General features: G+C 37.1%; 1 protein-coding gene across 1 annotated transcript in view; it reads right to left on the minus strand.

The window, feature by feature from the left end:
- The window catches only part of LOC134647340 (muscle-specific protein 300 kDa-like), a 181,686-nt gene extending 157,685 nt beyond the window's left edge, over positions 1–24,001 (minus strand). Inside the window, exons 1-2 of the mRNA XM_063501707.1 lie at positions 23,696–24,001; positions 8,703–9,235 (exon numbers count right to left, since the gene is read on the minus strand). Coding sequence (XP_063357777.1) covers positions 8,703–9,186 — 484 coding nt within the window. The 5' untranslated portion in view covers positions 9,187–9,235; positions 23,696–24,001. The remainder of the gene's footprint in view (positions 1–8,702; positions 9,236–23,695) is intronic.
- Positions 24,002–25,311: the final 1,310 nt, after the last annotated feature.

The raw sequence follows: 25,311 nt of genomic DNA on the forward strand, positions 1-25,311 counted from the left end.
TTTTAAAAATTTATATATAATTTGTTTCTCTAAATAAAATAGCTTTAGTTAATAAACATCAAATTTTATAATATTTTCCATAATCCATAGAGGAACGTAGTCCCACGTTTGTATGGAAATTGGAGAACCGGTCGTCCCCTTTCCTCTTAAGTTTTGCTGCCAATGTCATGGCAAAAAGCTGTATTTCTTGTTAAAATATAGCTGACATTTAATCACTACAATGCCTGACGTTTAGTGTCTACACAGACATAATCTTAACCTACGCAAAGCGCTCACCTAACATACGCCAGAAGACAAAAGACAGACTACGAGAACGTGTCTTAATAAATATTATAAGTAGGTACGTGACAATTCGGCTTTTGCCTAGAAAAACCTCAGTAACATAACTTTACCTCTCTACACCTTTTGGATTAAACGACTTGAAGCCCGTTTCTCAAAAGCTTGTAACTTGTGGAAGTGGAATTCCTTTTCTAACAAAAGCTGTCAAAAACTGACATCCGCTTGTATTACAAGTTACAAGCTTTTGAGAAACGGCTTAACGGCCCCTGAAGGCTTATTGTAACCAATATTCAAAGTCTAACTTGAATCGCAAAATATTTGTCATTAGGTACCTACTCTCGCAAATTCTACGTTTACGTATGCCGCGAGTATTCTTAGCTGACCCGATTTCGATCTGTGAATGAACAGCTTCTTGGAATTGACATTGTAACATTAGGCCCACTGTTTCTTGCAGCGTTGCAGCGTACTTCCTAAATCCACAAAGTAACCGTAATCGCATGGGATGACCTATTTTTTTGTCAGCCTTGGCACTTTCGCGGAGATTTTTTCCTAAATTTTCCACCGTTGTTGCCACCGTTATACATTTTAAATATTATTGTTAATACTGAAATAATTCCAAAAGAAAATTTTCTGCAACAACTTGGTATACCTACATACAGATATAGTTAGTTAGGGGGTATTTGCACTAGTTAAGGCCACAGTAGAGTCTGAATTGATACGTCATATTTAAATTATTGCATTGCTTTACGAAAATTACGCATATATAAAGACTGTCAAAATCGTTGGAGATTTATCTCGGTCTAACTCTGTAGAGATTTGATTATTTGTTTGAGAAATGCAATAAATAACAATATAATGTACCTACTTATATAGTTTCTCGACGTTCCTTAACGTGATAATAATTACACTGGTAAATGAATATTGTTTTTCCAAGTTTAGGTGTCTAAACCAATATCGGAACATCTCCGTACTAATGGATTCTATATATGTATTGAATTAGTCCTAACCCGCACAACACGCGCGACGTTGCGTGAGATGCGCCCTGAATTCTGAGCTATGTGCAAACTACAGTATTAATAGAAAATTTGGCATAGTTCTAGTTTGGACAGCCATCATCGCTAATGACAGTCATGACGCACAAATTTCAGCATCTGGAGCCTTATTTTGAGAGGTCGCATATATTTTATATCTAACGTCTGAAGCCGTACGTTATACTGGTGGGTGAATCAACTTTTTCTTGTCACTCGTTGCCATGGTTACGTTCTCTTGGGTCACTCTTTAAAACCCGATTTTTAGGCATTTAAATTCACCAAACACGCTTTTTTGTGATAGTACTTATAAACCCTTTCCTTTGAGGGTCGTCTACCAAGCGTGTCAGAAGGAGGTGGTGTACAATGCCTTCTAACAAACTATGCTACTATTCTCTTGGCTGACCGGACAGAATAACAACAAGAAATAGTTGATCCGCCCTGGTAATACATTAAATAGGTAACAATGTTGTAATCAAAAACTACGACGCTGAAACAAACACGGACAAGTTGATCGTTTGAAAAAACTCGGACCTCGACTGCGCCCGCGCAACCTTAGATCTGCACGATAGGTACCTATAATGTTGCCGTAAGATGTCGAATGCTATTTTACGAAAATGACAAGTTTAATTAAAATAGCCCATTATCTATGTAACCAATAGTAATTTACAGTGTGACTACACTTGCCAAAAATCGTGAAACGTTTGCATATTTATCAAATGAACACTATAAACTAAGAGAAATTCGTAATCACGGACAACATTACTTAGCCGAACAGACATCAATGATCAGATCAACCTTATACATTTCAAGTCGTGTGCTTTGAAATGATGACTTATTAGTATCACATGTGATGTGATGCAGCCAATATCTTCGGTGATGCGTCAGACGCCCCCGGCTTGCGTCAGCGACGACCAGGGATTTATTGGATTTTTTAAGTATTTTTTAACAACATATTAATATGATATGAGCAGCGTCTGCTAGTTTCTGGAATAATCTATTTTCCCAGTGAACTTGTTAGAGATTGCCTACTATTTACTACTATATACTATTAAGTATATTCGCCAATTGACAAATATGGCATATCTAACAGCGGCTTTCAACACCTTGAACAACATAATTTTGTAACAGCACTGACATTTACTTCCTTTATTTTCGTCCGGTTAACGAAATAACTTTAACTGAATGGAGCTTTCGGGAAGTGGTTATTTTAAGAAGATCCGCTCCTTACGTTGTTTATTTTAATAACAGCTCCGATTGCCCTGAAGTTTTCACGTCCAATGCTTGTTGGGATTTGATGTTTAAATGCCGCGTGTCCAGTAAAATAATGCAACGTGACAGCCATCGCTCTATCAGTCTATATGGATACTCATTCTGAGAAAAATTGATTTATAAATTATAAACTATAATAATAACTTAATTCGCTGACGCTATGGGACATATTTTTGAGTATGATGTTGGCACCCCTATTTTTTACACTTGACTGTACCGGCCCTTTTTTCATATATTGAAAATTCTTATAATCTTAATTTTAATCGGTATTTATTCTAACCCTAGTAATTCATTAAAGAACGGGAAAACAAAAGAGAAATAAAGCAGCATTTATATAAAGAAAGACCTTGGGCACGTTTAGAGCATTCACGTGTTTTTCACGATTACTTCAGGGTTACTAATACGAGGTTGTTTTTATCAATGCTCATTGCATTTAGAAACCATTCTTAAAATCTACGTGTGTATAAATACACTATTTATTGCGAAATTAACTCTATGTCACGTAAATATAGTTTATAATAAACATGTTGAACGGGATAGGTATGTAGAGGGGAATGCAAGCTATTTTAAAAATCTGTTATTTTTTTACTCAATGCATTTTTGGGAAAACTGGCGTCGATCCACGAGACGCGGGGGGAAATTGAATCGGAGGGAGGGAGGAGGCGCCATCATGGTGCCAACTAGACGACGTGACACGCTAAGTACTGCAGTGCGCAAGCAAAAATTACTCCAACATACTAATTGTAACGGTATAAACTACTCAGCCTGAAACTCACTAGACGAAAGCTCGAGAACCCAAAAAAAACAATAACTAATCCAAGTCGTAAGACACCCTTTGGTCTAATTATCTTTGGTTCTTATTGTTATTTTTTGGCGTTTCAAACTTTTGACCACAAACTGTGATGTCATCGTTTATTTAGGTAGTACAGGGGTCGGCAAACCGCAGCTACGAGGCACGATTGCGGCTCTTCGGGCAACCAAAAATGTATCACTTTAATAGTATACTGAAAACAAAATTTCCAGGTTTGAATATGTATTCAATCAATTATTCAATGTTAGTATGTCTCACAACCGTTTAAATTCGAACATTAGCAGCTGTATTACCGACCCGTGGTCTCATAAATGGAAGAACCCCATATCTGTACGTAATAACACAGATTATATAATAGTTGTAATAACCCCTGATTATTTTACAAAGGTCAACTTAATGTGTTTCAACTTATTGCGCCTCTCATTTAAATAATGAAGATTTCGTTTTGTAGTACTTATTTACTAACTGTAACTGCCTCGTTGTGAAAGGCACTTATCAGGAATTATTACAAAGTAAATGTCGTAGTCAGATTGTATAATCCGCCGTATTACATTACGGCTAGCCGTTCATAAACAGGGGCGTTTTGAAATGCGGCGGTTCGACTACTAGCCGGATTGAATGCGGCTGAATGGGAATCCGCCGGAATGTATTCGGCGCCATATGTTCTTCAACACGGCTAGCCGTAATGTAATACAGCGAGTCTTTGGCCGCCGCTTAGACAGTTTTTAGTTCCAATTTTTAACACTCGTGGCGCTGCCTGACATAACAATAAACTATGAAAAATGCTGGGGTGTCCATCAAATCTGGAGTTCGTCGGACTGTTTCTTTTCAAAACACATTTCCTTCGCAACTTAACTAGACGGAGTCTCACTTCGCGGGGCTCCTATTTCTGAGCGGTTTGCCCTTCGGGCATCTGAAGCTACCTAACGAACCTAACCTACCTACCTATTGATTTAGTGAGACGTTCGTGAAAACATTACACTTTTGGGGAAAAAAGCGTAGGTAGGTAAGTACGTTAGGTTAGTTAGGTAGCTTCAGATGCCCGAAGGGCAATCCGCCCAGAAATAGGAGCCCCGCAAAGCGGGGTTCCGTCTATTTAAGTTGTGAAGGAAATGTTTTGGAAAAGAAACACATGTAGTGCGGTGGGACCATGGTAAAAATAAATTAAATTGCAAACATTGTCAAACTCCGGTTACGTAGGCGACCGAGAGAACTGGTCACTCTACAATCTAAATAAATAGTAGATAGGATGCGGCTAAACGTAGGCCGCCTTATTGAAGAACGTATCGCAATTACAATCCGGCTAATCGTCGAACCGCCGCATTTCAAAACGCCCCTGTTTTTGATAACGGCTAGCCGTAATGTAATACGGCGGATTATACGATCTGACTACGACATGTACATAGGGTTCTTAATTAAAGTTATTAATACCCATTTTCTGCGAAAATTAAATATGTTTCGCTCTTTCAGTTCAAATAAAATAAATCCTGCCTTTCTTTATTTCAGAAAGTATGTTTCGAAATGTAAAAAATGGCCAATTGAGTCTTTAAAAATAATACCTATTGTATAAGGTTTCTAAAAAAGTTTTTTGATTTCGTAAATACGTTTGGATTTTAATTGGGTTCTGTTTGTCACCCTTTGGGTAGGAAACCCTATAAAGGTAGTCGGAGGGAGGAGGGTGATAATAAAACATATGCAGGTTTTTATAGAAACAATCATGAAACAAAATTAGGCATAAATGTGTAAAAGTAATAAAGTCACCCCATAACTTCAGCTCGCGTGTTTCCGGTTGCGAAATGTTCTATTTCGAATGTTACTATTAGCGGAGTCCAAGGTGTGCTCGAGTTGCAGTGCAAAGAAACACGGATACATTAGACTTGTTTATTTTGGACAGACAATTAGGTCATACTTAATGAATCATGCTTGTATTCGTATGTTAGGTGTGTTCGCAATACCGGCAAAGCAGTATAAATCAAATGGTCCATATTGAGTTACAAACGCATTTTTCTGTACAAATATCTTCCCACCAATGACAAACAATAATTTATTTCGATCCACAATTGTATGGTGCATTCCCATTTGTCCCCGCTGGGAACAGATGGGAATATGCGCTGCATACAAATCATACGCCTCATGTATACGGCGGTCACGTGAGGCGGGGACAAATGGGAATACACCCGTCTCTGTGTTGATCATACAATTTCAACAACAAACAGACCTTTTCAAACAAATTCATGACATATTTACTAAACCATTGAAATCCTCTCTCATACCCAGGTTTTTATTTATCCATATCGTCACTTAATCCGAAAGTCGTAAATAGTTGAACAAAGGCATCCTCACCAGGTTATAGTCGACTTTGATCTGATTGTTGATTTAGTATATGCGTCTAGGGCACGCTACGTACGCACGTTACGCTACGTAGTAACTTTTACTATTTCGGATTAATATAGAGGAGATATTTATTTCTAGGTCCATAAATTATTGCAAGACATCATATGTTGGGTTGTCTTCATAATTCTATACGACTTGTAGCTCACTTGTTCACGTCAGTTGCGCGTCATTTATGGCACCGTGGCATGTGCAACTTTTAGACCGGGCATAATAAAATATTGTTTAACAGTCTGATTTATTTATGCTAAAAATGTACCTGACTTTAGCAACATTTTCTGCAATTAGCACGGTGGCTGCAATATCCGTGTATGACCCAAATTGTAACTGACCGATTTACTCATGCGTCTAGTCTCAAAATCCCGAAGAAAACAAAACATAAAGATTGGCTTGTCTGACATAAGGGGCCCACAGATTACCAGTTCGCCGCAAAAGGTGCCGTTAAATGCAAAAGGTGACAGCTCCGAACAACTGACAGGCGGATATCGTCCGGCGATAATAAGTGGGCTCCTTTATACTGTATTGAACACAGGTTACATAAATCTAATTCGGAGGCGGATGATACAATATAGTTATTTTCGATACAAGTGCGAAAAAGAGGAAATTCGAAACGAGTGGCGATAAATTAAAACACGACCGAAGGGAGTGTTTTAAATCGACACGAGTTGCGAATTACCTATTCGCACGTGTATCGAACAACGTTTTACAGTACATATGGCACTTTAAAGTTTCGACATACGCACGAAAAGTGTTATTTTACGCACTAGTGCGGAAAAGTAGCCCCATATGTACTGTAAAAATTATTTTAAGTACCTGCTGATCCAAAAAAAAATTTAAGGCAACCCTAAATTTTTCATTGCTTAGAAGATTCTGGGGACTATATTTCGCATAATCAAACCCAACCTTGCCAGTCTAGTAGCAACCAAAGACGTCAATAAATAAAAATATAGATTACAGTTTGGTAGCCGGCCAACGCAGTTAATTTCGTGGGCTGCCCGACGTGGACACTGCGTCAATCAGGTGATTTGACAAGATTGACCGATCGCTAGATTAATTTATAGAATATAAATAATATAGATTTTTTATTTTATATATACTAACAGGTCATAAAGTAGTTCTGAATAAAAAGAAAAATAAAAGAAAAAATATTCAAGGCTAATATTTCTATTCCAAACTACAAATTATCCCATGAAATGAACCACCGATTAGCTGTAACTTGTCTAGACGCCTATGTTTAAACTAAGAAAATTACTGTATAAAGGCCGGCAACGCCTCTGGTGTTGCGGGTATCCATGAGCGGCGGTAATCGCTTAGCATCAGGCAATCCGTTTGCTCGTTTGCCTCCTATATCATAAAAAAACAACAACTTTGCTCCCTTGTAAAACCAATAAGTAGGTATTTCAGCAGTTTAATAACCAAAGCCAAACGGAAAGTTCATTCATAGTCGATTCGTTAAACGACCCATGAAAATCTAGTTAAACCTGCGTTTGTTATTACATCTTATAGCCCGTGCTACAGTAAATACCAATTAATTTAATGAGCTTTTTAATTGACAGACACTTTAAATAATGCGTTCTACAATTAGTCGGGCCAACAACCACGATTCTGGCGCTCCCAATGTTTTGACTGTGTCGTCAAGACGTTTAAGTTGACGTTGGAAAGTGAATAATAGACGCACTGAGCCGTAAAAGTGAAATAATCTAAAATTTTAGGTTTTCTGCGTGATCATCGCATCGGACCAATATAACCAAGAGGAAACCAATAGGATACAACCTTAGTGTGAGATAATTTGAAACCGTGTGTGTAAAAAGTTAAATACTAATGTATATCTAATCAGGTTCATCACCATCAACAAAATGAAAATTATGCTCAGTAGTTAAATCTAAAAACTCGACATGGAAAACTGGCAGAGAATATATAGAGGCTTACCAGCTAATTTAACTGTTCATAAAAGAGCCAAGGACTGGCCTGACATGTTTATGAGCCTCTTTACTCAGTAATCGATTTTGCATATGAATTAACTTGGTATCGTAAATAGGGTTTAGTTTTTAAATCATAATGCGTATGTATTATAATTATATTAACCTAGACAAAATACGAAGTTAAATTCCTCATGTACATAATTATGTAGTAGTGATATTGTACATTAAGAAGTTTGATTTATCTTGTCTACTTAGGTAAATGCGTATCTTCATAAAAATGATAACGTTTTCATGGTCACAATTATAAATGAATGAATGAATTAATTTATTATACGCGTTTATGTTAACTGTACACACTGCATTCGGAAGGACTTAATTATTTTTAACATACTAAGTGTAAGTAGTAGTATTATTACTTAAAGAACCCACTCTTTTTAAAAATACATCGTATAAAATAAATCGAAATCCCCTACTTTTGAAGTGAAAACTTCTTTAGCGGCACTGGGGACTTTTTGAGGTGGGGAAAAAATGATAAACTCGAGACAGCGTAAGGCGTGACCGTAAGCCCCGTAAGGTGGCCACTCATAATTTAAATGGCATTTAAATCAATAAAGAAAAACTCAATGTTATTTGACATTTATGTTGCGGACTCCTTTTCAAGACTCTTTACCTATGTTCAAATAATTTGACGTTGTCATGGCAACTACAGTATGTAAATAAACATGTCAATGAAAAAGTGTGATCTTATTTGAGAATGATAATAATATATAATAAATAAATATATAGAATACCTCCGCTATGTATGTATCGTGTTACCGGGCGTCGGTAACATAGTGAGGTGAGTTTTCACTTCTATCGGCATTCCCGGAGTGCAACCGTTGTTGCTTGTTTTTTACTACCGATATATACAATTTCTCGAATATATCGATCGGTACGTACTTCGTAGAAGAAAATATATTCTGAAGCGATACAAGCTAAGTTCAATTCAGAAAAACTTACCTTGTAATAACTGAATAGTGAGCTGATACTCTGCTAGCTTCTCATCAACGTAGCCTTCCTGTGACTGGCTGGCAATGATCTCTGCCGTGGACGGCCCCCTCTCTTCCTCCTCCTCGTATATCATCGGCCGCGGGGGCGGAGGCGGCTCCAGCGGGACTCCCGCGTAATCGTACTCCCGGACTGGCTCGTACGGAGACGAGTAATAATACTCCGGGCTCTGCCCCAACGTAGGAGACATGGGATAGGGCGAGATAGAGAAATGCGAGCTCGGAGATGGAGAGTGCGGCCGGAAAGGAGAATGCAATGGCCTGAACGGTTTAGGTGACGGATGAACTGGTGGTGGTGACACCAGGGCGGTGGAATGCCGAGGGCCAGAGATAAGTGGGGGAGGGCTTGGGGCCCATGGTGAGGGGGGGCGGTAGTGGAGGGGGGACGGAGGGCCCGGGGGGCGCGCGCGTCCGTGTCCCGGCGGCGGTTGCGACATCTCGCGGATTGAATCTTGTCAACCCGGTGTCACGCCGATATCTGCATCGCTGAAACAATGAACAAGAACATTAAGATAGGTACTTGGCAATAGAGGTAGGTATTCATTATTTTTTTGTCTGAATCTTGTCCCTATGTACACTGAAATAATTATCTTTACTAAAAATGGTTTGGTACTCGAAATGTAAATCCTGTGGAACCGAGTGCGCTCTTGAATTTTGCATGCAATGCCAAAACGCTCTGCTAAATATTTAGGTACGCTAAATTTAGTTGAGGCTCGTAATATCTTCTACAAACTTTACAAAAGCATGAAACACCAGCAACAACCTGGCAACAGTAAAATTTGAAACTACTATTATCACTACACATAACACACACACGCCGCGGCAGAGCCGCAGGAGCGAGCTTGTAGATTTGTTTATAGCAGCGAAACGATCGCGTGGCGGATATTTTCGGATATTCCTAACCGAAAGGGTTACGGCCATTAGGAACACGAGGTGTGGAACAGATGCCTGGAATGTTTATTAGGCTTTAATCGATAAGTGAGTCGTTAATAGGGAGTTAATAGTGTATGTCTGTAGTTTGAAGTAAAGTCCGTCAACCAAATCTTGTCAGTAGTAAAAGGCGGCAAATTTGAAAAATCGCGGGTTAGCAACACTGTGTTCAAATAATTCCAAAACGCGTGTCATCTGTGTTTTATCTGTGGAATGTGGATCGTGAATGACAGCCGTCACCTTATTTGTTTTCATTTGGTTTTCATTCTGAATCGTTTCTGTTTCAAGAGATATTTCTGCTGTCACCATTAAATACCAATACATTCAATAAGAATAAGCAAAGCTAAGGGGCCTACAATGTACAATCATGCTCGTTGATGGTAAACATTACTAAAAATTGAGGTTATGACAAGTATTGGAAGAACTCTTTCGAACTTTTAAGATTATGTTCAGTTTTTTTGTTTTAGGGTTAAAAGGCATAAATAAAATTAAAACGTATGCCTAAATCTATCCAACAAGACCATAAATTGTGTCCTGGAAACCGTCTATAGGCCCACATGTCTAATATTTTCAGCAATCAGTTGTGACTATTTACAAAGGTAAACCTTTTAAACACTATTAAGAGCCTTGATTATATCGCCGTTCTTTCGCAATATCTACCTAATCCATACATGTTTGTTGCAGGATTAAATCTTGCCCAATATAAGGCGTTCGTAGTACGTAGTATCTTTTCAGACAATACTTACCTATGGCGGTTTATGTACGTGTACAACGCAACCAAGTCGAAAAGTGACCCTTATCTTATTTACCTTTAAATTAAATAAACACCCAAATATCAGTTGTTTTATTTTTAATATGTATATTGTACAATATATACCAATCAAAAAAATTACACAGGTATGTCATATTCATCCAGAACAGTACACTAATTTACATTAACAAGTGGCATATTATATTGTAAATAACAAATATATGCACTATCTAATTATCTGCATTTTGATATGATTTTATTTTAGTAAACTTAGAAGACATAGATAGGGAACAAAGAGAATATAAGCAGTTGTTTTTGATATCTTCAAATTTGTTCATCATTTTGATTAACATTGTTTTAACATCGCTTTTAAATTGTCCGTCCATGTTTCATTTTTTTTCAATAAACCGCGAGTGACAATTTGAATTGACGTACGCAGGGCGCGCTCAGCGGAAAAAAAAAATCTGTTGGTTTGATGTACATTGCTGCTTTTCTTAGCGCAATACTGATCTTTGAGTGTTGCCCTACTTTAGTTTGCTTTACATTGCTACTGACAAGATTTGGTTGACGGACTATAGTTTCCCGGCTATCCAAAAAAGAGGAACATGATTTGACTCAGTGAAATAAAATTTACGTATAATTTTCAATATCAGCTTTCAAGGCAAGCAAAATCTTATAGAAGATAGGATTGGATTTCACTGAGTACCTTGGCAAGTTTTGTCTAAACTGTATTACTGACCGAGCGAATTCGAAGCGCGGCGAGGGCGAAGCGTCTCCGTATTAGCTTGGGCAAAAATGTTAGGTTAATTCTCCTCTACAGGTCACATTTATTGAAATTTTGTGAGCAGGTCCGGTAATCAAATAGATTTTTTTGTTTCAAAATCGCCGAGTCATGAGTGGGAGATTCCGCGAATTATACGGCAAATGGAGCCACTAGTCTAATCTAGGCGTAACAAAAATATCTCAGCTGACATAAAGCCACATTACATATTAAATTTATTTCTTACAAAAACTAAACAATTTCGAAAGAGGCCGGAATTAACTAGTTTTACTTTTGACTAGCAGCATGAGCTTCGAGAATAACACATTATGTAAACAAGGAGAATGAGAAACTGATATTTTTAAATAAGACAAAAATTAAAAATATTTTTGCTAATAACGGGGTTGATTAATGTGACACGATATAATCATCATCATTAAAACTTTATTAATTTTTTGTTTTGACATATTTAAATAATGGCCTTGACGTCTAAGCGATACGCTATACTTGCAGTGTTAGATGCTATTCTGAAAGACATTAACTATTTTATTAATTATATTGGCCTCAAGCCAATGTCATACATGCAACTAAAAATAAACGTTCTAGTAACTTTTTGTTTGGTTTCAGCGAAAGTTTGGGGTCAAGGAAACCCGAGGAGACGAAAGGGGAATATAAAATATATAATCTCTAACATTTTACAACCTATAATATGTAGGTATAGGTATATATATACTTAAAATACTATGTTCACTCATTCATTCAAGGCTAATATTCATTCATTCTTGGATATTGCCTTTACATCAAAAATTATTTTAACATTTACTTACAGTAGGAATCAAAGATTCAATGATAGTAAAAGATGTGCAAAATCGAAGAAAAAAACGTGCACCCGAGTTTAACATCTGAAGAAGGTGACAGCATGACACGACTGGACGGCGGCATATTGAACCTGAGTATTGAACTGACTTGTCAAACCTCAACTTTCCTCAACAACCGAGTTACAGCATACTTTGCGGAGCCGTACAGCGCCATCTACATTTGCGATTTCGCAGTCAAATTCGAGGCACGCATTTAAATGGTTTGCCTAGTCTTTAAGAGTAGATATAGAGTCAATGAATCTTGTACGGCATATCAAATGTTTTTAACGATTTTTTCATAGTAGCCCCAACGAGAATTTCAATCCACACCTACGAGGGGTGTTCAAAATATTCTCGGTATGAGAATGAAAACAAACAAGTACGAAAAGTTTGATATTTTTATTTTTCAATATACTCCCCCCCTATGTTCATACACTTAAAAGATCGATCAATTATTTTTTTTAATCCTGCATAAAAATATTTTTTATCTTTGGTGTAAAAATGCTCCTCCACTGCCGCCTTCAATGCTTCATCATCGGAAAATTTATTTCCACGCAGATCCTTTTTAAGATTGGGGAACAAAAAGAAGTCGCTGGGGGCTAAGTCCGGACTATACGGTGGGTGAGTAACAGTTTCAAACCCACATTCAACAATAGCTGCCTTGGCAATATGAGCAGTATGGACGGGGGCGTTGTCATGCAGAAGCATAACACCTTTGGTTAACTTTCCTCGCCTCTTTTCTTTGATTGCATCCTTTAATTGACGTAGAATGTTAGCGTAGTACTGTCCTGTGATATTTACACCTTTTTCTTTATAATCGATCAGTAATACTCCTTCACAATCCCAAAATATCGTGGCCATGACCTTGCCAGCTGAAGGGATGACCTTGAACTTCTTGGGATGAGCTGAACCCTTAATGTGCCACTGCATGGACTCTTGTTTACTCTCTGGGTCATAATGATGAACCCAGGTTTCATCTCCAGTAACTATTCTTTGCAGCACCTCATCAGGATTTTCACCGCACAGGTCAATAAAATCGGAACAACAAGCTACACGCATGTCTTTTTGAAGCCGAGTCAGCATTCGCGGAACCCATCTTGCACTTACTTTTGACATATTAAGATGGTCATGGATAATATCATGTACGGTACCAATAGAGAGATTGGTTACTTGTGCTATAGATTTTACCTTCACTCGACCATCTTCCAATATAAGTTTTTCCACTTTATCAATATTTTCTTGTGAAGTAGCTACTACAGGCCGGCCAGGTCTAGGGTCGTCTTCAACACTCTCCCTTCCACGTTTAAACTCGCTTGACCACTTTTGAATGGTAGATAAAGAAGGAGCAGACTCACGGTAAACACAATCCATTTCCTCTTTTATGGTTTTTTGATTTTTACCCTGTTTTGTCAAGAATTTTATCACGCATCGATGTTCTAATTTAGTTAACATTGTCAATTCCCACATGATGTTCATGTTTGTTCAGCAATTGCAGAAAAACAAAAGAACATCTCGGTTCGAATTATACTTTTTTTTAATGTCAATGAATAAACCTTAGCGGCCAGTAACCTTGGAGGATACAATTAAACGGAGTAGCCATTAACAGGCTTTCCCCTCTGTCGAAAATAGGCGGCCAACGGTCATACACAATGTATGGACTGACGTTTATCTGACATGGCTATTTTTACGTTACGCATACATTTGACGTTCCCCTCCCCCGCAAAAATCGGCAGACTGTTTTGTACAGAAAATTACAGACATGGCGTCTCCGTTTGATTATATCCTCCAAGCCAGTAACGAAAGAAATTTTAGAAGAGGTTGTAAGATATCAATACCGAGAATATTTTGAATGCCCCTCGTATAGTGGAATTATTCTTATTTGCGTCTTTTGACACATTATGACTGACGTATATAGAGATGTAACTAACCCAAATCGATTGTCACAGCAAGTGATTACGATTGGATGGCACCTAAACTGAGGTATCGAATTGTGACGTTTAATGAATTTTTATTTGAGATTTAAATAAAACTAGAATTATATGGTTAATAAATAATAATAAGATGATATAATAAATTTAATAATGCTTTGTTATAAATATCTAATAACTATTGTAATATGAATGATTTATAACAAAAATTACCTAAATTTAATAATGTTTAAAAATTTGACGTGTAAAATGTATATTTTATGAATAAAACATTGAATTGAATTGTTTAATCTAAAATGAAAAATTTATATCGATTTACTTAGACGACTACCGATTTGTAACGGTGGTGTCCGGCCAACCCTAAATTAAAAAAAAAAAGACTTAGAACGTAAACGTTCGCGGTGCAATTGTCTTCCTTTGTAATTTCGATGTGCAAGCTATTTTACGTTCTATTGCTGTTGTCAGTGTCTTGTGTCAAATGACGCAAATACGAGTACACAAGGTATACCTATTTCGGTATATCAGCCATCAGCCTATCTGTATTTGAACTAGGCATATTTTCATTGGAAGTAAAAATATCGCTACCTATAATCCTATTGAAACCAATTTTGTATAGAATTAAGTATGTAAGTTAAAAATTTCATATTATTAATATTAATAACACAATATTATTAATATGCTTATATTGCTTATTATACAAACTTAGTTTTAAACGTACAGTAGAGTCCGGTTAGTACGACTTCGCATATAACAACCAACCGTTTATAGCGACGTAAGTATAGGCACTTGTTTGGTTTTAGTATGAGCTACTATGAAAGTACAACCGTTTATTACGACTTCGCTTATAACGACCGATCGCTTTTAACGACGGAAATTGACTCAAAATCCGTCCGTCAAGGCCGGTTACAACGACGAGCGACGTAGTTTTTACAAATAAATAGTTGGTAAGAAGCTTACTCCGTCCCGCGCACCTAACTCCCCTCCCCTTTTGCCTATATGCAGCAAGATGAAATAGTCATGTGACTTTTCGTAATCTTGCAAACTAAATAAAACCCAATTCCCATTATTCAATTGAGCTTAAACTTCACATACATAATTATGTACATAAGTTAGGTACAATGCAACATGTTAGAGGTACCTTCGAGCTGATCTATGGACACAGGAGATGGCCATAGGAACTGTGTGATAAAACAACGTCAGCTGGATTAGATCCCCAAGAATTACGACTTTTTATTTTACGAAATTGAGTAATTCGCGGATGACGAGTGAGTTGACTACGCGTACCTTGAAAAGTGGCTTCTTCTAAACACAGAAGTCTCTCCATTTAACACAAAGTGTTGTAATACTAACGTAAATAAATATTTTAAAGGAAATGTATTTTTTTTTCTTTGATTGTCGCATAAGTATTAACAAATACAAAATGACGTAATTATTTTGATTAAAAAAATATATTAAAATTGGCAGTTCGTTTTGTAGGACGTCCGGTTAGTACGACGTAATATCAGCGGTCCCTTGGGCGTCGTTATAACCGGACTCTACTGTATTTAAACTGTGCTTTGGTTGCGACAGGCATGTTTCGCATTTCGTAAGGCAACTTATTGGTCAGTATACTGATACGTCTGATACTACACTCAATAAGAGTTTAAAGGTGCGTAAACCGACAACATTCACTGCCATAATCCCTTCAATCTTCCTAATTATTTCATCAACATTACGCAACATTTAATGTTAAGTCAACAACTCTTTTAGCCATGACCAATCTATATTAACGTCAAACCGAAGATCGTGACGATTAGTCGCTTAAGTCTTTGCATGTAAAACGCTCGCAGAAATAACAATAAGAATGGAGTAACCGCCAAATGGCGTAAGGCGCCGTTTTCTCGGCATTGTCACACGTGGCCGCCGGCCAAACGGTTTCTGGTGTAAAAAACCAGTGTTTGGACAATGCACCCATCCTGGCTTATCTCCAAGCGTGCCAACATGATGTTATGTAATCCATGATTATGGATGCCAAGCTTTACAGAGTTGGCGATAAGATGGATAGGAGCACATGATGGTAGGTGTTTTCGCCCTGACAATGACGTAGCACAGATAATTGTTTTTCTTTTTCTTTTGGGTGGTAGGTAAGACTAAGACTACACCTAAACAACTTGCATTGGCCAAAGAATGTATGGAATAAAAGGGGGTGAACCATGAACACATCCGGTTGGTACGATCCCTTGCTATTCCTGTATGGTGCTCAGACACTAATTGTAATTTGCGAGAGGCAAAATATTGACGTATTCGAAATGCACTACATGGCACATGATTAGAGAAATCTTGGTTAATAAATAATTGTAGGGAACACTGACGGCAAACGTAAAGGCAAATCTCCTATCAGATGGACTGGATTGCAAGGAATGCTATGGACAGAAGAAGAACAAAGATATATTTCATACATACGATGTGTCAGTCAGTGACGGAGAAACAACCGTAGAGAGAGAAGTATGTATGTACTATGTACAGTAAGCTGCAGAAATTACTGAACCCCCCTGCAAACAAGTTTATATATGCAGGGTCATCATAATACTCATAATACTTGTATCTCTGCAGCTATATTTAACATTATGAACAGACAGCTTATAGCAGTAGGCAAGTACATACGTATTTTTGTACATTTTTAGGGTTCCGTAGCCAAATGGCAAAAAACGGAACCCTTATAGATTCGTCATGTCTGTCTGTCTGTCCGTCTGTCCGTCCGTATGTCACAGTCACTTTTCTCCGAAACTATAAGAACTATACTGTTGAAACTTGGTAAGTAGATGTATTCTGTGAACCGCATTAAGATTTTCACACAAAAATAAAAAAAAACAATAAATTTTTGGGGTTCCCTATACTTAGAACTGAAACTAATTTTTTTTTTATCAAACCCATACGTGTGGGGTATCTATGGATAGGTCTTCAAAAATGATATTGAGGTTTCTAATATCATTTTTTTCTAAACTGAATAGTTTGCGCGAGAGACACTTCCAAAGTGGTAAAATGTGTGTCCCCCCCCCCTGTAACTTCTAAAATAACAGAATGATAAAACTAAAAAAAATATATGATGTACATTACTATGTAAACTTCCACCGAAAATTGGTTTGAACGAGATCTAGTAAGTAGTTTTTTTTAATACGTCATAAATCGCCTAAATACGGAACCCTTCATGGGCGAGTCCGACTCGCACTTGGCCGCTTTTTCTTTTTTAAGTTTTCGGTTTGTTTACAGTTCTGTTCAAAAGTCCGAAATATGGCTGTAACTTCTGAACTCTTGTAGAGCTTCCTTTGAACGGTGCAATAAAGAACTTGTTGTAAAATTTTGTGAAATCCAGAATTGTAACATTTCAGGGACGTTATTAAGAAATACTTAACTCTTTTCTTTGAAAAAAAAAAACACAATATTTACCAAGGTTTCTCAATAGAAGACCTTCAACAAACGTAGCACGGGCATAGAGAAAAAAGTACATAGAGTGCTCACTCCATACATCAGTTTTAGTACCAAAAAGACTATTAGCATCTAGCATCGATCGAGTAGCGGAACTATCAGTACTGCTACAACTATTGTCAAGTAGCAACCTACTGATATAGTTCCGCTACTCGATGCTAAATGTAGACACTGAAATTAATAATCTGAACTGATGTATGGAGTGAGCACTCTTGTCTTACTAAGTATATTTCTCTATGGCATGGGTAAATGTGGTAACCGCTACCGCTTTTTTTACCCCTGACGGAACGGAGACAATGTTTACTGTATAATAATATAGAGTGAGAGGCTGTTTGTTAAAAAATGAAGACATTTATCTCCCGGGTGCCTAGCCAAGGTGACAATCGTTTGCGCTACGATAACGAAACGCTTTGTCTCTATATCACTCTTCAATATTAGTGCGACAGTGACAGTTGCGTTTCGTTCGCTACGGAGCGTAAACGATTGGCATGTTGGCTTTGGACCCTAGTGGACAGATCAGGGGGCTTAGCCAAGTCATAGAGAAATATAATAAGACAAGAGTGCTCATTCCATTCATCAGTTAGACTATTAATTTCAGTGTCTACATCTAGCATCGAGTAGCGGAACCATCAGTACTGCTACTTGACAATAGATGTAGCACCGACCGGAAAGTCTTATGCTGTTGAGATAAGACTTTCCGGTCGGTGCTACATCTATTGTCAAGTAGCAGTACTGATAGTTCCGCTACTCGATGCTAATAGTCTATTTGGTGCCACGATCCCGACTATCGGGTCGTCCGGCATGGGAACGAAATCATAAAATACCCGATAGTTGGGTTTTCGGCACTGAATGTGTTAAATGAGGAATACCTATAAATATTCCAATTCTGAAAAAGATAAATGACACACTCTTAAAGTGAAACCCCCTTGGAAACGGTGTTAAGTGAACATGTGTAACTGTAAACACTTAGCCACATTTTCTGACCAGTTGTTTTCCCTATAATACCGCCTACCTATCGAATCTATTTCAGCGCATTTCAGTTTGTTGCTGCATGCCCACGCGCACGCCTACAACGATTAGCAAACATTTTTATTGTGTCTGACTGCTCCATCATAATCTTTCGTCATTTTTAGTGTTATGCCATTACAGTCTAGGATAATGGCTGGCATGCTACGTATCACTGCTGCATTGTCAATGCGTAGATTAAAAATGTACCAAGGGAGTGTGGGTGAATCATAAACAGATTGCAAAACAAATCATTTCTCTCCTTTCAACAATGCTTAATAGCTTGTAATAAGCTACTTAAGTACTTTCATCAGAAAATAGAAAGGATTGAAACCTTGAAGAGGTAACAAACAGACAGACAGACAAAGAGAAAAAAAAAAGGTTGAGGACTGATGAGAACCCTTGATACCTCGTCTACTTAGTGTGGAAATAGCAGTCGCATAGTACAATTCGGCGACCATCAAACCTCAAGCTCAAACAATTCACTCCTACGAGTACACCAAATTGCTAGCGCAATAAATCATTCAGATAAGATTAGACGCGTTTATCTTTTTTTTCTTTGAGCTAACATCGTCGATTAACGCTGGAGTTGCAGATCTAAAATTAGAGAATCGAATGGCTTTAGCTTTTCTAGAAGGTTTGACTAATGACGAAAAAACTTATTGACGTAACTTGACTGACTTAACTTTGAACTTTGATGATGGAATCTTTTCTGGATGTCTAGGCCTGGAAGAAAACATTTGAAACAGCAAGAACTTAACAAAAAGGATCTGTTCTCTTTGCAAATGGAATTGGAGTATACTCGTAAGTAAATCATTTTGATTGATACGAAAATTATTCATATTATATCTCACGAGAATAATTTTTTTAAATCATAAATGTCCTATTTCAATAGGGAATTAGGGATGCTGACATTGCTGACTGACGGGTCAAATCAACTTATTTTTCATATCATGAGGTAAAATATTCAAATAATTGTAAAGCATGCGTAATATTGTAATACCCTACGAATCATTGTTTTATAATTATTATTATTTAAAAACAAAGTATTTACCTATGTCCCTAAAAACTCTAGGTAGTCGCTCAAAACCAATTTCAAAACTATAAGCAGTAAAAGCTTGTCGTTTTCTAAATAACTCTATTGTCCCTCGATTTAACGTTCGTTTGTAGTAGACAATACTCGACTAGCAATATGCTGGAGAAAGCAAACCATACAGAAGGGAATAAACGCAGTCATAAAAGAGAAAATTTAGTTCCGCCGTCCGCCGCAAGAAAATTATAGGGACACCGAAACTATGTGTTACATGCGAATATGTAATGGGGGATACCTACAGGATACAGGTATGTATTGTTTTTATATGGTATTCAGGGTATTTATTGTAAAACTTTTTTTCTTATTACCTATAAGTTCTTAAAGTCTTTTCCGGCAAAAAGCACAACACGTGGCAGCATAAGTATAGCTTATTCAGGGACACAAAAGCGAGGTACCGGATTGGACCACACTTTTGAAATTTGTTGGAGCTCGTAGAGCCTATAAGTAAATTAAAAGCTTAAAGTAGGTACCTACCTATAATTTTTTTTATATATACTACTGTACACACATATATATGTATTTCAGATTTTTGGATAAAAAAATACTAGCAATTTGCTGGAACAAAACTCTTTACAGAAGGGTTTGTTCACTTTTCAGTACTTTGGAGGACAATTTTTCCCAATAGGTTGAGTTTGGCCAGCTAAAAAAAATACGTGTCTAATATTTTAGACTACTCTATAACATATATAAATATAAATGAAAATCGGAGCCGGACAGTCGGGTACCTTTCCTGAGAGACGTATCTTATGCCTCACATGTCAAAATCTATCAAACCGTTTACGTCGGAGGAAATAGGCATACATAACATACCTACACAGATATACGTCGTATACTGAAAAAAATTACACTCCCTACGTCAGTTGGGTAGCAAACCTTACTTTGGGTTAGCACTCTGGAACGCTGCCACAAGAACATTGAGTAAAACGAAAAATTACCTTCGTTCTTACGTTAAAAATAAGAAGATTTAAGTCACGAGGGCAAGGTTAGTTTAAAACGTCATTATGCGATTCTTTAGGGTTCCGTACCCAAAGGGTAAAAAACGGGACCCTATTACTAAGACTTCGCTGTCCGTCCGTCCGTCATTCACCAGGCTGTATCTCATGAACCGCGATAGCTAGACAGTTGAAATTTTCACAAATGATATATCTCTGTTGCCGCTATAACAACAAATACTAAAAATAAAATAAAATAAATATTAAATACGATTTTTTGCTCTATTTTTTGTTGATGATGCGGAACCCTCCGTGCGCGAGTCCGACTCGCACTTGGCCGGTTTTTTTGCAGTCCTAATGCCCCAGTTAATTATTTAATTTCACTAGCAAAACAAAACTTTTCAGATTTGTTTGAACTACAACTAGCTAAAGCCAGCATAAAGCATAACTCAACTGCAAAGAGAACGAGTGCACGGAGTACATATTTATTGTAAAACTAAATCAGCTAGGTATCGAATTCCTGAATTGCATGGCACTGAAGTAACAGGAAGCAAAAAATTATGATAGCATTCAAACGATATTTTTATTTACAACATAAACGCACGCAACGTCGCAGAATGTCACCATTCACCATACGCTTTTGTCGTAAATCATAATTCGAATGACAAATGAGTTGAATGACTAAACTGACTCATACTAATTTTAAAATTTAGTATACGATCTTAATCTGATATGATTCAATGCTTTTCCCTGGTACAAACAAGTACATAGAAGAAAAAATAAATAAAAGCGAGAAACTCGATATAAAAACAAAAATGTATGAAATCGGACTCGTATCTGCGCTTCTAACTACTCGATTTAAAACCATTATATCGTTTATTCGTTCTATATATAGGCACTCACATACGCCAGTGCAGGAAACTTTTACCCCAAAGAAAAATAAAAGAGTTGTAATTACTGACTCAAATAAAACAGATGTACCTTATGCCCTATGCCATAATTCACGACAGTAGTTAACGAATCTAGCAACGGTTAAGTATAGTTTACACGCATATGTAGAAATTACATATCAAAATCCATTAAAAATTCATGCCAAACAATATCATCCCTTCAACGACAGTTGAGTCAAAACAATCCATAAATAACGTTGTTATTTTCCGGTATTATGCAGGCCTGCACGCCAGTTTGACATCGACATGCAATATGTCAAGAGAAAGGGAAGAAACCAGGATATTAGGGCATCGCGTGACTTATTATGCAAGGAAGAAGATAATTTTTGCGAGTTATTGGCGTGGTACATCAATGGCGGAATTGGCAACTAGTGGTAATGGTAACTAGTAGGTACCTATATGTCCGGGCCGCGCCCAAAAGGCGCATGACGATAAAGACCAAAGGTAGGATAACGCTAGCCTGGATAGAAGGGATTAGAGAATAGCGTCTGGTGGTGATTTGTGGCAGGGATGAACTGTCGTTGCGTCCTAGATTTGAACACCGAACATCAAGAGAACCGTTTATTAGCACGCGCTACAGATCTATTCAAATTGAACCAATAAATATCGCAAAGAAATATATTATCGGCTCTATACATAAATAACTAAACATGAAAAATCAGGCCGAATAAGTGACGTAAGGCACCAATGAGAAATAACATAGGCGTGAAATTAAATATTGGATACGTGGATCTCAAAAATACCATTTTGGTGACCTATAGGAATTAAAAACAACTCTTATTGACGTCCTATTTACCTCAAGATTTTTATAGATATGATTTACGATACATTTTATTCCAAGGTGCAGCTGTCCAGATTCGATCTAGTTTGAGTTGTAAAAGATTAACAGTTCAGTCAGATCAGCATTATTATTTATTAAGCAAATCACACAAGTGCTTGATATCTTCATATTCAAAGCAATCCTATCTCCTTCAATCGATCGCAACAAAATGTTATGTCACAACTTACAACATTTACCTAAGTATTTCGTTCAATATTTTTTTTACTATACGTGTACTTTGTTTAAGTTGCGCCCTAAAAGCCCGACATTAACAAGAGCTTTGCTCAATCAAAGTTCGGGGGTATTCTGGTCCACCTGTAGAAAAATGTTTGGTTATTGTGATGAATAACCGACCTAAACACTGCGAGAAGTGTCAACAACTAAATCGGGATTTAATTGAAAAGGGTCGATAAGAGTCCATAAGCAATGTTGTAAGCTTATTGTAACGTTTTAGGCTTACTGACGAACAGTTGTATAAGTATACTTACATTAAATAGACATTAACATCGAAAATCTTTCAGTATTAAAGGAATATGATTTATAAAAAAGCTAATGCGGTACTCGTAATTCCTATAAATAAATAGATAGTCAGCAATAGGAAAAGTCGAGTCTAGATCAATAAGGCAGCATCCGCGCCGCACTGGGCCTTAACCAGGCGGAACGCAATGCGGAAATGTAAAAGAAAATATTGAAAACACCGACAAAGTACCTACCAAGCAATACATTAGAAATTTACCCTTTTCAGAGTATTTAGTTCGAAAGCAGCTGAAATAGAATAACCGAAACACGTAGGTACTATAAAATAATAGAATTGGATTTCGAAATTATGTTACGTTTACGCTATAATAACAAACGTTCTGAAAAACAATAACGAAAAAAAAAGAAGAAAGCACTAAAAAAACTCAATCAAGGTCATTAATGTCATTATTATGAAGCTATACCTATTAAAATAACACAAGTAAACAATTTCCACAACATATACTATTCTCGCAGAAAACATAAGCGTAAAGAATGCAACAGCTATACGTGAGCATGGAACGCCCTTATTGCCAATTTACTAAGAGAGTACAATAGAGAAATTTCTAATACATTGTGCAATGAAAACAATACAAGAAATCTGGTATATTATTGTGTATTTAAATTAGAATACGAAAACGTGACCAACACAACTTCAAAAGTTATCTTAGGATGTCAATTTTGAGGTTAGGAAAAACCCGGCACATGCATTATAAGTAGGTACATGAAAAAGCCGCCGGATAGTGTTTTATTTCTTTAGATAGTATTAAAACATACATATAATGTTACAAGACATGCCGCTACAAAGTTGATTACTAATACTGGCAACCGGAAAAATTATTCTGGAAGGCGGACATATTGAAACTTAATACGGGCTTCCATAGAGTTATCGAAAGTTTGCTATTCATTAATAAATCAAAATAAATAAAAAGTAGTTACCGGTAACTAATAACAATACACCACACTGGCACTGCACTGGAAAATCCAAACTTTTCAATTCACTTCACTTCGGTGTTCGGAAGTTTTTTGCCGTTTACGTTAACGGTTACCGCGATACGTTTGGAAATGTCGGGGCGGCAGTCGGCGATGGACTGAGGCGGGCGGGCGGCTCGGCGGCGCTCGGCTCCTTTCGGCCTTTAAATTTAGATTTTGGCTCTCTCCCTGGTTTTATATAGCAGTGAGTACATCGTATAAACCGTATCCGAGTCTGAGATGCGGTCTCCGCCTGTTTATATATAGCAATTACAGCTTTTTATTGAGGATTGTGAACTTTTGCATGACGATCGGACTGGCACTAGACTTTTTTGGGAATATAGCTGCTTTATTTTTTTTTTTCAGATTTTTTTTACTATAAAGTGGTCCTAGAACAGAACTTGAGATATAAGCAATAAAAGTGTTTCCATGGAAAACATTGACATTTATGATTCACCGAATTTATGTAGAGCTGGGTTTTTTTTTTCGAATTAGGGGTTGGCCTCATACTAAAAGTTGTTTAGTGTGACCTGCTATATGATGATTGATGACGGCTACGCATTACAAATAATACTGTAGGTATTACATAGGTTGAAAATTGCTTGTTACAGTACATAGGTTATTTATTATTTCGGTGGCCTTGCCTCTCTGCTTGAACCAGATATGCGCTTTATGGCAACTACAATAAGGGGAGGGGAGCTTACCAACATGGATCTTCACAGACGAAGAAGAAGAAACGAAGGATTTCTTCTACTCATCAACTCCACTAACAATATTTTACTTTGCTAAAAAATGATGACTTAGAAATGATCATAGAAGAAATGCAAATGGGTTTATATGCATTAGGCATTTTATTAGCAAATATTCATTAGGTTCGTTTACCCATCCTGACATTTCAAACGGCGTTCAAATATCATTCATGACATGACAGTCATCAGAGTTGTTTCTCTTGATTCTAACAAGCCGTAAAATAAAGCTAAGAGTATAACACAACATCAATTAAGAACAAATGAACGTGAACGAAATTCCGTAAATCGAGATCAAAGTCGCGGTAAAAGGAAGGTACCTTCGTTAGTACCGTAAACTGAGGTTACATTGAATCGCGGGGAAACAATACCTACTGATAATCGATTTTTGAAAGCAAGCTTAAGAATTTTAAAATTATAACAGGAAAACATGATGAAAGCGTTTAGAAAACAATTAATTATATGTATTCCTACATGTTTTTTCGAGATACAGCCGCCCAACATATTAGGCACCTTTTCTCGCTTGCACTAATAATATTTTAAAATTTAGTTAAAATACTGAAACTAATTACTCGTACCCTCTATATTCCAGGCCTCGCATCACGGTTCGTGAATAATTGTTCCGCAAGATGCTCGGAGCATTTGGCAGGTCGGAACTAAGACATTCGAGTTAGCTTTATGTTATCAACCATCTTATTTAGGTGCGAATATTCATGTTGGCCTACCTGTTTGTTCCCCATAACTCTTGATGGAATGATGATACCATTCGTCAATTCATTGTTAATCAAACAATTTTCTGACGCGTTGGATTTTCTTCGTTCTTTGTCAAAACAGGTC

Source organism: Cydia amplana, chromosome 1, assembly GCF_948474715.1.
Source record: "Cydia amplana chromosome 1, ilCydAmpl1.1, whole genome shotgun sequence".
Taxonomy (NCBI): domain Eukaryota; kingdom Metazoa; phylum Arthropoda; class Insecta; order Lepidoptera; family Tortricidae; genus Cydia; species Cydia amplana.